This window comes from Equus caballus, chromosome 16 (assembly GCF_041296265.1).
Source record: "Equus caballus isolate H_3958 breed thoroughbred chromosome 16, TB-T2T, whole genome shotgun sequence".
NCBI lineage: Eukaryota > Metazoa > Chordata > Mammalia > Perissodactyla > Equidae > Equus > Equus caballus.
In genome coordinates, this window is record NC_091699.1 from 78,472,270 (window position 1) to 78,483,611 (window position 11,342).

At 38.0% G+C, this 11,342-nt stretch overlaps 1 protein-coding gene across 9 annotated transcripts in view; it reads left to right on the plus strand.

Moving 5' to 3' along the window:
• Positions 1–11,342, plus strand: part of NEK11 (NIMA related kinase 11) — a 248,985-nt gene that overhangs the window by 667 nt on the left and 236,976 nt on the right. For 7 of the 9 annotated variants that reach the window (XM_014731862.3, XM_014731863.3, XM_070238148.1 and 4 more), the window contains exon 2: positions 2,014–2,283. The exons of 1 other annotated variant lie outside the window; for it this stretch is intronic. In XM_014731862.3, coding sequence (XP_014587348.2) covers positions 2,114–2,283 — 170 coding nt within the window. In that variant the 5' untranslated portion in view covers positions 2,014–2,113. Of the gene's footprint in view, positions 1–288; positions 554–2,013; positions 2,284–11,342 lie in introns of those variants that run through there. One more of the 9 variants, XM_023620922.2, reaches the window with a different exon arrangement.

Genomic DNA, 11,342 nt, shown 5'->3' on the forward strand with positions numbered 1-11,342 from the left:
TCTAAATCTTCTCTCCCCTCCGCCGTCACGCACACGTTTTTTTGTCCTTTGGGCAGCAGTTGGTCTGCTGGACGCTTTTTTGCCCCCAACAAAGTTTACTGAGCACCTATTATACGCCGGGAACCGAGGATGCAAAGATAAGGAAGGTGTGTTCCCGGCGCTCAAGTACGTTCACAACCGTTGTCAGGTGGAGGTGAGGGGCCATTGACAAGTGAGCAGGAAGTTCTAGAATCTAGCCGGCGCGGTACGTTCCCGGGACGCTCTGTGGTCGCACAGAGGAGACTAATAGAACCGATGGCCTAAAGGCGGACAGGGAACGGGGCGGCAGGGCTGAGTCTGGGAGGTTGGCGAGGGGGCACCTGGTCCCAGAATACTCGGGGGCCGGGGCCAGGCTGCTGAGGCACTGCTGGGTTGAAGCTCGTTTACAAACAGGAACCTCTGGAAATTGGACTTCTCAGAACTGTTCTGTCTTTCGCTAAACAGAGACGTTTATCTCGTCTCTAAAACAAGGAGAATTAGTGATCTGAAGAGTCCTTTTCAGCTGAAAAAGGCTGTGAGTCCATACATTTTTCTTAGCTTAACTTGGCCAGAAAGCATCATTTTTACACGAGCAGAGGAAAGCAAACAAAAGATACATTTGGAGGCTTGCTCTCCAGTTGTTTTTTCAGCGTTAGATTTCGCTATTATCTGTGATCTTGATAATCCCTCACAATTTTTTATTTATTCAGGGATTTTGAGGTATGGGCTCAAGCTCTGAAGCTCCAACCCAATGCTAGTGTTGTTTTAGTATTGTCGTGAGCACATAACCACTCAGGTGATTTGGTTTCTTTCTTTCTTTCTTTTTTTTTTTTTTTTTAAAAAAGCTGATTATTAGTCTCCTCACTGGCATCAGGTAAACTTAGCTGATTAATACGTTATTCCAAGAAGGAAAATGCCGTAAATGGACATTTACTTGTTTATGTTTTATTTTGAGGATTTTTGTAATTGCTACCACCATGTGAAGCCCATTGGCCGTGTGCTCCGAATGACACAGGGAGCATCTTGTTTTATGATTATACACAATAGGTTTTTGTCTTATAGCTTTGGAATTGCTGAATATGGAAACCTAACTCCAAGGCATAGACAGTCTTCAATTTAAAATCATATTTTCATCTAGCTTTAAAACAAAACCTGCTTTTCATGAGTACTAACAAAACATTTTATGTTTTGATGAAATAAAAGTGATTTTACCATGCACATGCTCATATGAAACAGTCCTGCCTTTCATAATTCAGCTCCTTGAGAAATTAAAGATTTACCTATAACATGTTTATATTCAACTAACATTGAAATACAATTTTAGATTTGAATTGTATTGTGACATTTCTTGTTTCCAATCCGGGGAGATTACTCTACTCGCAGTGTATATAATAGAAACTTCAGACACTGGATTAGAATCTGTTTAGGATGGGAAAAAATTCATTCTGAATCCTTAGATTTCTTCATATCTGTTCTAATAAATGCAAATACCATGGTTTAAAGTCTACAGGAAGAAATAAAGAAAGCAGCGTGATGCTAATTTCTGGTTTAATCCTAACTCACTATCCGTTAATCAAAATAGACATAAGATGGAAAGAAAGAATTACCAAAAAGGTTGATGCAGATATATAAATTCAAGAAAATGGTAATGTTCGAATATTTGGATGTTTTTTAAAAAGTAGGTGGGGAGTATAAATCTTAAAGTGTTGATTAGAAAACATATATACATCCAAGAACTTTTGGGAAATTTGACTGTAACTCGGTTTTGCCAAATTTGGATGCATGAAGGCTCTCTTCCTATGAAAGACTGCCTTCTATTGGAATTTGCAGTATCTCCACCTTTTAACGTTTTTCTCTCAAGTTGTTAAAGTTAGCCAGTAAGGTGTCATTCAATGCACTAATCAAAGTCCAAATATGACTGTCAAAAACTTAGGCTTTTTGTTAGGAATAGTTCAGCATCCTTTAGACCTGATCTCTGGACTTTTCATCTTTAAGGCATTGACTGATGCAACTTGGATGAATCTGGCCATCTCCTAGGAGACTTGAAAGTTAAGTTTCTATAAATAAATAAACCAGTTCTCTCTTGTTTGGAGCCATGCTGAAATTCCAAGAGGCTGCTAACTGTGCGAGTGGATCAATAGCCATTTCCACTTATCCAAAGACCTTGATTGCAAGAAGATATGTGCTTCAGCGGAAACTTGGCAGTGGAAGTTTTGGAACTGTCTATCTGGTTTCAGACAAGAAAGCCAAACAAGGGGAGGAATTGTAAGTAAAAACACTTTATACAAATCTTGAGTTGGCTGCTATGTATGTGCAGCTTTTAGCTGATTAAGAACATGGAGTATTGTTCACTTTGCTCTTTGCATTAAAGTAAGAATTTAGTAAGAGATAGAAAAGCTCCTTGAAGGGTGTCTTCAGATAAGATATTTAAAGGCATTTCAGCAGGTGAGTAAAGTACCCAAATGACCTAGAGAAAGAAAGTAGGGTAGATTATGTAAAAGTCAGATTTTTATGCATACCAGAGTTTCAATTACGACGTTGCTTCCACTTCACTTGATTGGGACTTCTTGAATGAGAAAATAAGAATTGTTTATGACTGCAGCTTTAGAAATGTTGTGAAATGCAAATAAATGGTAATTCACATTTGCGGTGAATAGGGTGTACTGAAGAAAATATGATATTAATTTTCTGTGGCTCTTTTCTATGGAGGAATTTTTCAAAGTCTGTAGTCATACAGCCCTCAAATTAGATATTTAAACCAAATGGGGGCTCCTTTCTAAAATTCAGCTTATGTTGATGACCCTCTAGTTACTTCTTTTCCTTTGATTTTGATCAGCCCGATAGACTCTCGTAGTGGAGAAAAACTGTTAAGGCTGTCGGACAGTACATCTCTTACAGAGAAGGATGAATCTTCATTTTTAGCTTAAAGTTGTTTGAATTTGCTACAGTGAAAAGTTGGTTGGAACTGAAGTTAGGATAAGAAACTTGTACATCAGAAACACAGGAGGAAGAGAAAGCAGAGAGAAGAATGATCCAAGAAATCAGCCTAACTTTGGAAGAACAAATTTCTATCCCATAATCTCTTCTTTTATTCAGAGCTTTTGAGGCTGCTCTAAATTCTTCCAGCTTTTGCCCATTGGATACTTAAAACTTTAAAATCAGTGTGAGAAACACTTTTCTATTACTTAATATGTCATAGGAATTATAAGGGTAAATGTTACTGATGCTGCTATTTTATTTTTAAAATCAACCTTTTAAGTGGTCTCTCTGTCCAGAATTTTAAAAAGTAGTTTTCTGTAATTCATAGTTTTCAATAAATTCTTACATGAAGAATGGTGACGGTGCTGGCACTTTTCTGGTGTGCTTAGAACATGCTTTATGACTCTCACTGAAAATAATTTTTTCCCTTAAATCGTAGCGGTACTCTTCCAGCCATTTAGAATAGGATGATAAATTTCTGAAAACTACTAGAGAACCTTTAGGGAAACATTGAAAGTAAGACCTAAATCTGACCCAGGGCTTTTAAAAACCACACCGTAAAGATCGTATCCAGTTTTGGTTTCTTCAGCTAATGAGAAATATCAAGAATTTTAGGAGAATTCACAGGAAGGCTAAAAAGTTGATTAAAGTGATATAAAATAAGATGAATGAAGACCAAACTTGAAAGCTTCAGACTTGAGATGATGGGTGAGTGTAGTGTGTGTGTGCGCGCGCGCGCGTATGTGTATGTATGTGTGTGGGGAGAGAGGGAGAGAGAGAGAGAGAGTATGAGAATGAGGGAGAAGAGGGGGCTGGTTGGTTGGGAAGCAATTTGTCAGGGACCTTTCCTGTACCTGAACTAGTCTTAAAACATGTGACTTGAGCTGAAAATGGCAGACAAAGCCTGGATATGGAGAATGAATCCAGTAGTGCAGATAACTGACAAATCGTTTGATACCAGGTCTAGTTAGAATCTCTTGGAAAGGAATCACTCATCATCATCATCAGAATCTCTACAGCGTATTACATACTGGCCACATTCAGCCTGCAGATGTGTTTTGTTTGGGCTGCATAGTGTTTCTTTTTTAATCTAAATTAGTTGTCAGAATTTTAAAATGGGTAACTCTCTTAAAAATTAAGCTTTCTATCTTCTCTTGAAAAAAATGAAAAGATTTGGTAACATATGCTAACGTTGCTTCCTATGTAGCCAGTACGGGCTATGGCTCAGTAGCAGCTGCCCCCTTTAAATAGACACTGTACTCTCCACTTAGCCGGGTGTCGGCCACTCCTCACTGTCTCTTACACCCAGCTGCATCCCACCTTCTCACTGCCTGCTGACCTTTGTAGACATTTGATTTTAGGACTCTCCACTAAAATCATGAATAATCATAAATGTGGCTGCTCACAAAATCCTAGATTGTTAGAAGGAAGTCTATCATACCTTTACATACCAGACCGTCCTTTGGTATCGCTTATAAAAGGAGGGACTTGGGTCACTGTCAAGACCACAGGCTTTGGAGGTGAACAGGTCAAGAAGTAAAGCCAGTCCTGTTCTTAACTGTGGGGTTAAGGTTATGCAGGTTCCTAATCTGAGCTTCAGTTTTCTTATCTGCAAAATGGGTATAATACCTCATAGGATTGTAATAAGGGTTAAATAAGATATCCATATATATGTATAAAATACCAAGGTAAATATAACAAAGAATACATATATAAATAAATATGACTTAATTCGTAGATATATGTATAAATTGTAGATATTGCATTGCCTTCTATGTCATTATCACTCAATAACAGTTGAGATTCATCTTATTTGTAAACAATTCAAGTTAAAGGAATAATTAAAGGGAGCCTAGTAAAACTTTACCTAATCACCACCCGATAACTGCAATTGGAACTCTCTATTAAATGGAAGTTTTTCTTCTGCATTTTACTTTTAAGAGAGAAAAATCTCTCAAAGCAATCTGATATCAGGCATGTGATTTTAAAAACTTCAAGGATCTTTCTTGAGATTGTAACAATTCTGTTGTCATCTATTCTATATCTCTGTGGCTGTCCGAAAGAGCTTGGTCCTCAGAATATTGACCTCTTAGCTGTGTAAGATAGCAGCTCACCAGCGATTGTGTTTAATACATGGACAGAGCAGGAAACCAAACTCATATTTTTTTAGATTCTTTCCCCAGAGTGTTGACAGTTAAACCTTCAGTGTGCCAGCAAAGCACAGTAATCAGCACCACCCATTCTCCGAGCTCTTTAGTTAGGTAAGGTTTTAAGTTCTGCTTTACATACTAGGCCATAAACATAGGGAATTGGTTAATGTTAAAGATGGATAGAAACTTAATACTTTCTAAAAGTATTTCTATAATGTTATGAATGCTGTTCCCTTAATAGATCAGAGTAGATCTGACTTCCTTCATTGTTTTGCAGACACACCCCTAATCTTTTGAGATAATAAGGCAAGTGTATCATACCTTTACATACCAGACCATCCGCTCGTATCTGTTGTTAAAGGAGTGACTTGGGTAGACCATGAGCCTGAGCTGGTGCATAGGACACTTATTATTAGCCCCTATGAAATCTAGGTCGATATAATATACACTTTTACATTTAATCAAAGAACTTGAAAAACGCAACAGCTATACACAATGTTTCTAACTTTTCCATCAGAGTATTGCAATTTATCGTTATGCCACTTGAGGGCACCACTCTACCATTGACATTTTTCGTATCGTACTGTGAATTTGTGAATTTTAATTACAATGTAAATACTACGTTCCTTTACATTTTTATTGATGTTCTGCATTATCTATGGGATAAAAAAAAAGCTACAGACATTAACCTTGATTAATGTATGTTTGGAAAGAGTTTTCTTTTTGGCATAAATACCATGCATTCCTTTTTTAGCTATCAGAGTAGAATAAAATTCAATTTAAAAGAGTAGTGAATAAGATAGAGCTTTTTCCTTTATTTTGCATCATGAAATTTATAAAACAGTATTTGGAAATATTTTCTTTCATAATTATAGAAACTCTGGTTTAATGGATGTGAGGTGTAATAATGTTAACTCATATTCCTAATGATTGTTCTAATTCTAGTTCATAATTTTGTGTTTTTGTTAAGCTGCCAAACATGTTTTGTTTTGTTTTTAGTAAACCCACAAGATTTCAGTGAGCTAAGAAGTTGCTTTGGCCTTTAGCATAGTACATGTAATTTAATAGAAAAGAAATGTTAAGGAAGTAGGCTTACTCTAAAATACATGATTAAACTTGGACATGATTACTTGTACATGATAAAATACATGATTAATCATGGCCAGAGTGGCAGTGAATTTCAATGTTCATCTTAGCGTAGAATCCTGGTTTTAATGTTTTAAAAAAATTTCATCACAGTTAAGACACTGGCATTGTGTGGAATTGATTTTCTACTGTAGTCTTTCAGTTTGTCACCTCTTAAGTGTTTAACGCAATTTATGTATTGAACCTTTTCTTTGGACTGAGCACCAGGGAGGCAGCTGAAGCAATAGGAGATAAGGCTTGGCCCTCAGGAGCTTCCAGTCTAGAAGAGAGACAGAATTAACATACACAGAACAAGTAGCAAACAGGACAATGGTTAAACATCTGTGAGGCAGTTGCTCTTAGAGATTTTGGAATGGCCACTGCCCAGCTCCCTTTCTGGCTGCATACAATCATTATCTTACTAGTTTCTGTGCAGTATCTAAGAACTTTCATTTTTTTCTCCTTGGTCCTGTCCATGTAAATATCCAAATATTTCCCTCTTTAACTGTGTGCCTACACATTGGCCTTTGCCTAAATATGGTCAACCTGGTTAACATGGAAATGTTTTCTCTCTCCACAGGGTATTTCTTCTCAGTATCAAATGTCTATAGCATGAGATGAGGATCAGGAATTAGATAGGAAAGGTTGCCAAGTCCTTAGAGAAATGTCAAACCCACACATTGAGGCCCAGGCCCTTCCCTCCTAGGAGATCTCTTAGGCCTGTATTAGAGTGGATTTTTAAAAGTCCTAACAAGCAGATTTCCCACCCAACCCCCGAAACAAAATGGGGGAGAGGGGGCTAAGAGTTGCTGCTAGAATTAGTCACCCTGACACAGAGGGCAATGGTCTTAGACCTTAAGGGTAAGGGAGGTAAAAAGTCATAAAGGGGCGATAACAATAATAAAAAACCCACAACAGTCTGGGCCCATTATGGTCAAGCTAAATAGCTCTCCTTAGCCTGTTCTCTGCTGAGAGCGTCTCAGACATATAGCCCAGTTCCAGAGTGTCATGTTGAGATGCAATCACCAACAGGGATGGGGCTGCGAGGGTCAGGGCCTTTGAAGGACAGAATGGTGGTCCAGCCATCGCACTAGGATCCAGTCCCCAGATTTGCATATTAATATGCCCAGAGATGGGTCAGTCTTGGCGAGATTCTAATGTTAGCTAAATTCAGACAAGACAGAGCTATAAATCATGATGCCACTTCTTAATTCAGGGCCTAGAATGAATACTATCTCCTTTTATACCTTCCCACCATTTTCTGGTGCAAGTTTTGAAGAAGCTGACCATCTAACCAGAAATGAAAATATAACCAAAACAAAGAAGGGAGAATAATTAGACAATTACTCGCTTAAGCCAAATAAAGGATCTCTTCCTCATAACAGAGGACGTCATTCCAAGCGCCCATTTTTCTGGGAACCCTCAGACCCAGTGTGTATCCAGTGTGTATCCCAGAATATATCCAGATGCACACACACACACACACACACACACAGTTATCCTTAGGGCATCTCCTTTTCCAATATTGAAAGTCATGTGCATACTTTTTACAATAATACGTGTGTGCATAAAGCAGGAAAATAATCTATAATCCTGCCACCCAACTACTGGTCTCTTCTGTATGCACTGACAAATATTTATTCAATCGTCTAAGGAAACATGGCAGTGGTCACAATGCTTGCCTCAGAGATAGAGGATGAGGAGTGAAGGAAACTTACTTTTCACTGAACCCTTTTTGTGCATTTAGAATTTTGTACCATGTGCAAGATTTAAAAGAATAAACATCCACAAAATAAAACAAGTTAAAAAAACCCCACATACTTATTCAACAAATACTGGTCACCTGTTCTTCAAGGAGCTTGAGTCTCCTGGTTCTCAACCTTGACTGAACGGTGGAATCACGATATTTTAAAAATACACGTTTGAGTCACACTCCAATACATTCTGTTTTAATTGGGCCGTACCCCAGGCATCTGGATTTTTGAGAGCTTCCAGGTGATTTGAACTTGTTGCTCGGCTTGAGAATATCTGATCTAGTGTGAGAGAGAAACACTAATTGTTTAATCACAAAAGTAAATAATTGAAAGCTGCCCTAACTGTCATGAAAGAAAAGTTGTAGTGGCTGTGAGGTACAATAGACTTTCCAGGCTGGCAGGATGGGGTTGGGTGAGGCAAGGCTTCCCTGAGAACGTGCCACTTCAGCTGAGACCTGAAGAATGATTAAAAACTGTTCAGCGGGGGCTGGCCCCGTGGCCGAGTGGTTAAGTTCCCGTGCTCCGCTGCAGGTGGCCCAGTGTTTCGTTGGTTCGAATCCTGGGCGCGGACATGGCACTATTCGTCAGACCACGCTGAGGCGGCGTCCCACATGCCACAACTAGAAGGACCCACAACTAAGAATATACAAATGTGTACCTGGGGGCTTTGGGGAGAAAAAGGAAAAAGTAAAATCTTTAAAAAAAAAAAAAAAGCTGTTCAGTGGTCTTCACACTTGATTGGGCATCAGAATTGCCTGGAGGGCTTGTTAAGACAGATTGCTGGGCTCTCCTCCCAAAGCTTTTGATTCAGCAATCTGGGTGGGGCCTGAGAATTTGCATTTCTAACAGGTGTTACTGGGGACCTGAGGACTTCACCTTGAGGACCACTGAACTAGGCAAAAGGGGGAGAACAGTTCCATTTAGTGTATATACCATTTTGCATCTTTTTTTTAAGCACTAAAATATAAATATTTTCCCATGTTATTGAATACTCTTAAAAGCATCATTTTAAGTGCCTGCGTAATAGTCCACTGTGTGGCTTTAATATCATTTAGCTCCCTCTCCTTGGATATGTAGATTCTGGTACCCTCTTTGAAGTAGAAGTAAAAACCTACTGTGCCTTTTAGCATCCTCAGAGATTTGATATAATGATTGTTTCAGCATATCCTTTCTGTCACTGGTGTAACTCTGGAAAACTAATGAAGAACCGAGCTTCAATCACCGAAAGTGATGAGCATTCTGTGCCATTCAGCTGAAGCACGTTTGGGCCAGTTATGAATTATGGCCACATTTGCTGAGATGCTCAGTTGTAATTACTAAAAAAGGACTTCATCCATTTTCAAGTTATTTCTGACACATTGAAAAACGGAGAAATCGGTTTTCATATTGTAGGGAATGAACTAAAAAGCTTCCCTTTCTGTGGATAAGTTTTCACTGTTTATAAAAAGGACATTATTTTCTCTTAGAGAATTAATAAATTGATTATAGTAGCCTGACAGTGTCAAAAATAATTAAACATGAGTAATAGTTCTTACTAGAATACATAGATCTTATAATATTTGAAACAAACTTTCAGTAACTTAGAATGTGACAGTAATTTCTGCTTTTTATTAGCTGATAGCCTTCAGCAAAACTACTGTTTATATATTGCACCCACTAGCACTGTTTATGGATTTTCTGTCTAATTTATTTAATCACTTTAACATATCCTTACTTTCAGTTTTGAGTGATTCTAAACAAAACATCATTAGATTTAATAAGTCCAACTTTGAGCCCATTCTGTGTAGTCTTATTAAAGCTATTATTTCTGTATTATGACCAGGAGTTCTCTCCAGTGGGTATCTGTGATGGGAGAAATGGGTTATTGAGTGAACTGAGTTAATCTAATAGGATTCAATAGGTTATGCAGAGGGGAGTTATGAAAGCAATTTGGAGGAAACTAATGATTTCTTTCCATTTTGCCCTGCCAGAAAATAGTTTTCTTCAGTTTTTCATTGTAGTGATTGGATCTTTTTCCCCTAAAATCTTCAGTCTTTTAAGAGAGATTATAATACGAAAGCATATTCAAATCTCTTTAAAATAGCGCATGTTCTGGAGGGTCTTGTGCAGGGGCCCCTCCTCGGAACATCTGGAAAGGGTAAGTTGGAGCTTGAACTTCACCTGGGGGCTCTGCCGGTTCTCTGTCTGCAGTGAAAAGCTTCTGGCCATCTCACAGCATTTAAGGTTTGGGAGAAAGAAGGGAAAAAGAAGAAAATGCAAGTGGGCATGGTTCCTTTGACTTATCTCAATCCTGGAATTAAGTCAACAGTCTGGGGCAAATGATTTACATATTCCTGAGGCTGCTTTGCTGCACGTATTAGCATAAAAGAAGCCAAGAGCTTCTTATCTGGTTTTTAATCTTTAAGATGAGCGATGACTAATAAATAAAATATTTTAAGATGAGTAGGATGCAGGGAAACCTTCATTTCTTTTTGGCCTGGGCAGGGGCCCAAAAAAGCCTATACTGAAGACTGAATCACCCAGAAGCACGCAGAAAGAAGACAACAGCATGCACACGGCCTCGTCTTCTTGAATACCTTTTTCTTACATTACTGTTGTTTGAAAGAAAACAAAAATGATTTATTTTAAAAACCAGAAATTGTTGACAGGACAAGAGGGTAGACTAATTACAAGAGTATATTTATTAGATTTTCAGACTGGCTGTTGAAATTCTTATTCCATTCTGTTCTTCCGATGTGCTGTTTGGGTGGATTTGTGAGTAGGGAAGCTAATGGTTTTGCTAACACTGAGTAATACCCCCAGGAAATAAGGAATATTATTCTTCATTTAAATGTATGAGATGGGGTAATATCTAAGCTATTTTAGTAAATAATACTTTGAAAATGTAATGAGATATGCTGGTCCCTTTACATTGTCATTGTTGACTACCCCAAATTTTAAAAATGCAAGATTTCTGTAAGCCTATTATTTTAAATGTTATTTTGTCTCATTTATTCAGTAAATAAGACAAAATATTTTAAGGATGAGTGCATAATATGCAAGAACAAAACTTTATGCATGTAGTATAGTTCAAGTTCTTTTTCCCCCAACAAAAAAAGGACTTTTTTCAGAAAGATGTGTTATAGCAAAGACTGAGCTGATTTTTAATAGATTCCAGAGGAATCTCAATAACGAAATAACTAAAGTTTTTAATGGTTGATGTCAGAATATGCGGACTAACTTTAATTTCCTGACCCCAAAGCAAGTATGATACCCTCAAGTATAATCTGCAACTAGTCTTTCTTGTTCTTGGCTCTGTTCAGGCGGCATTCCTGGG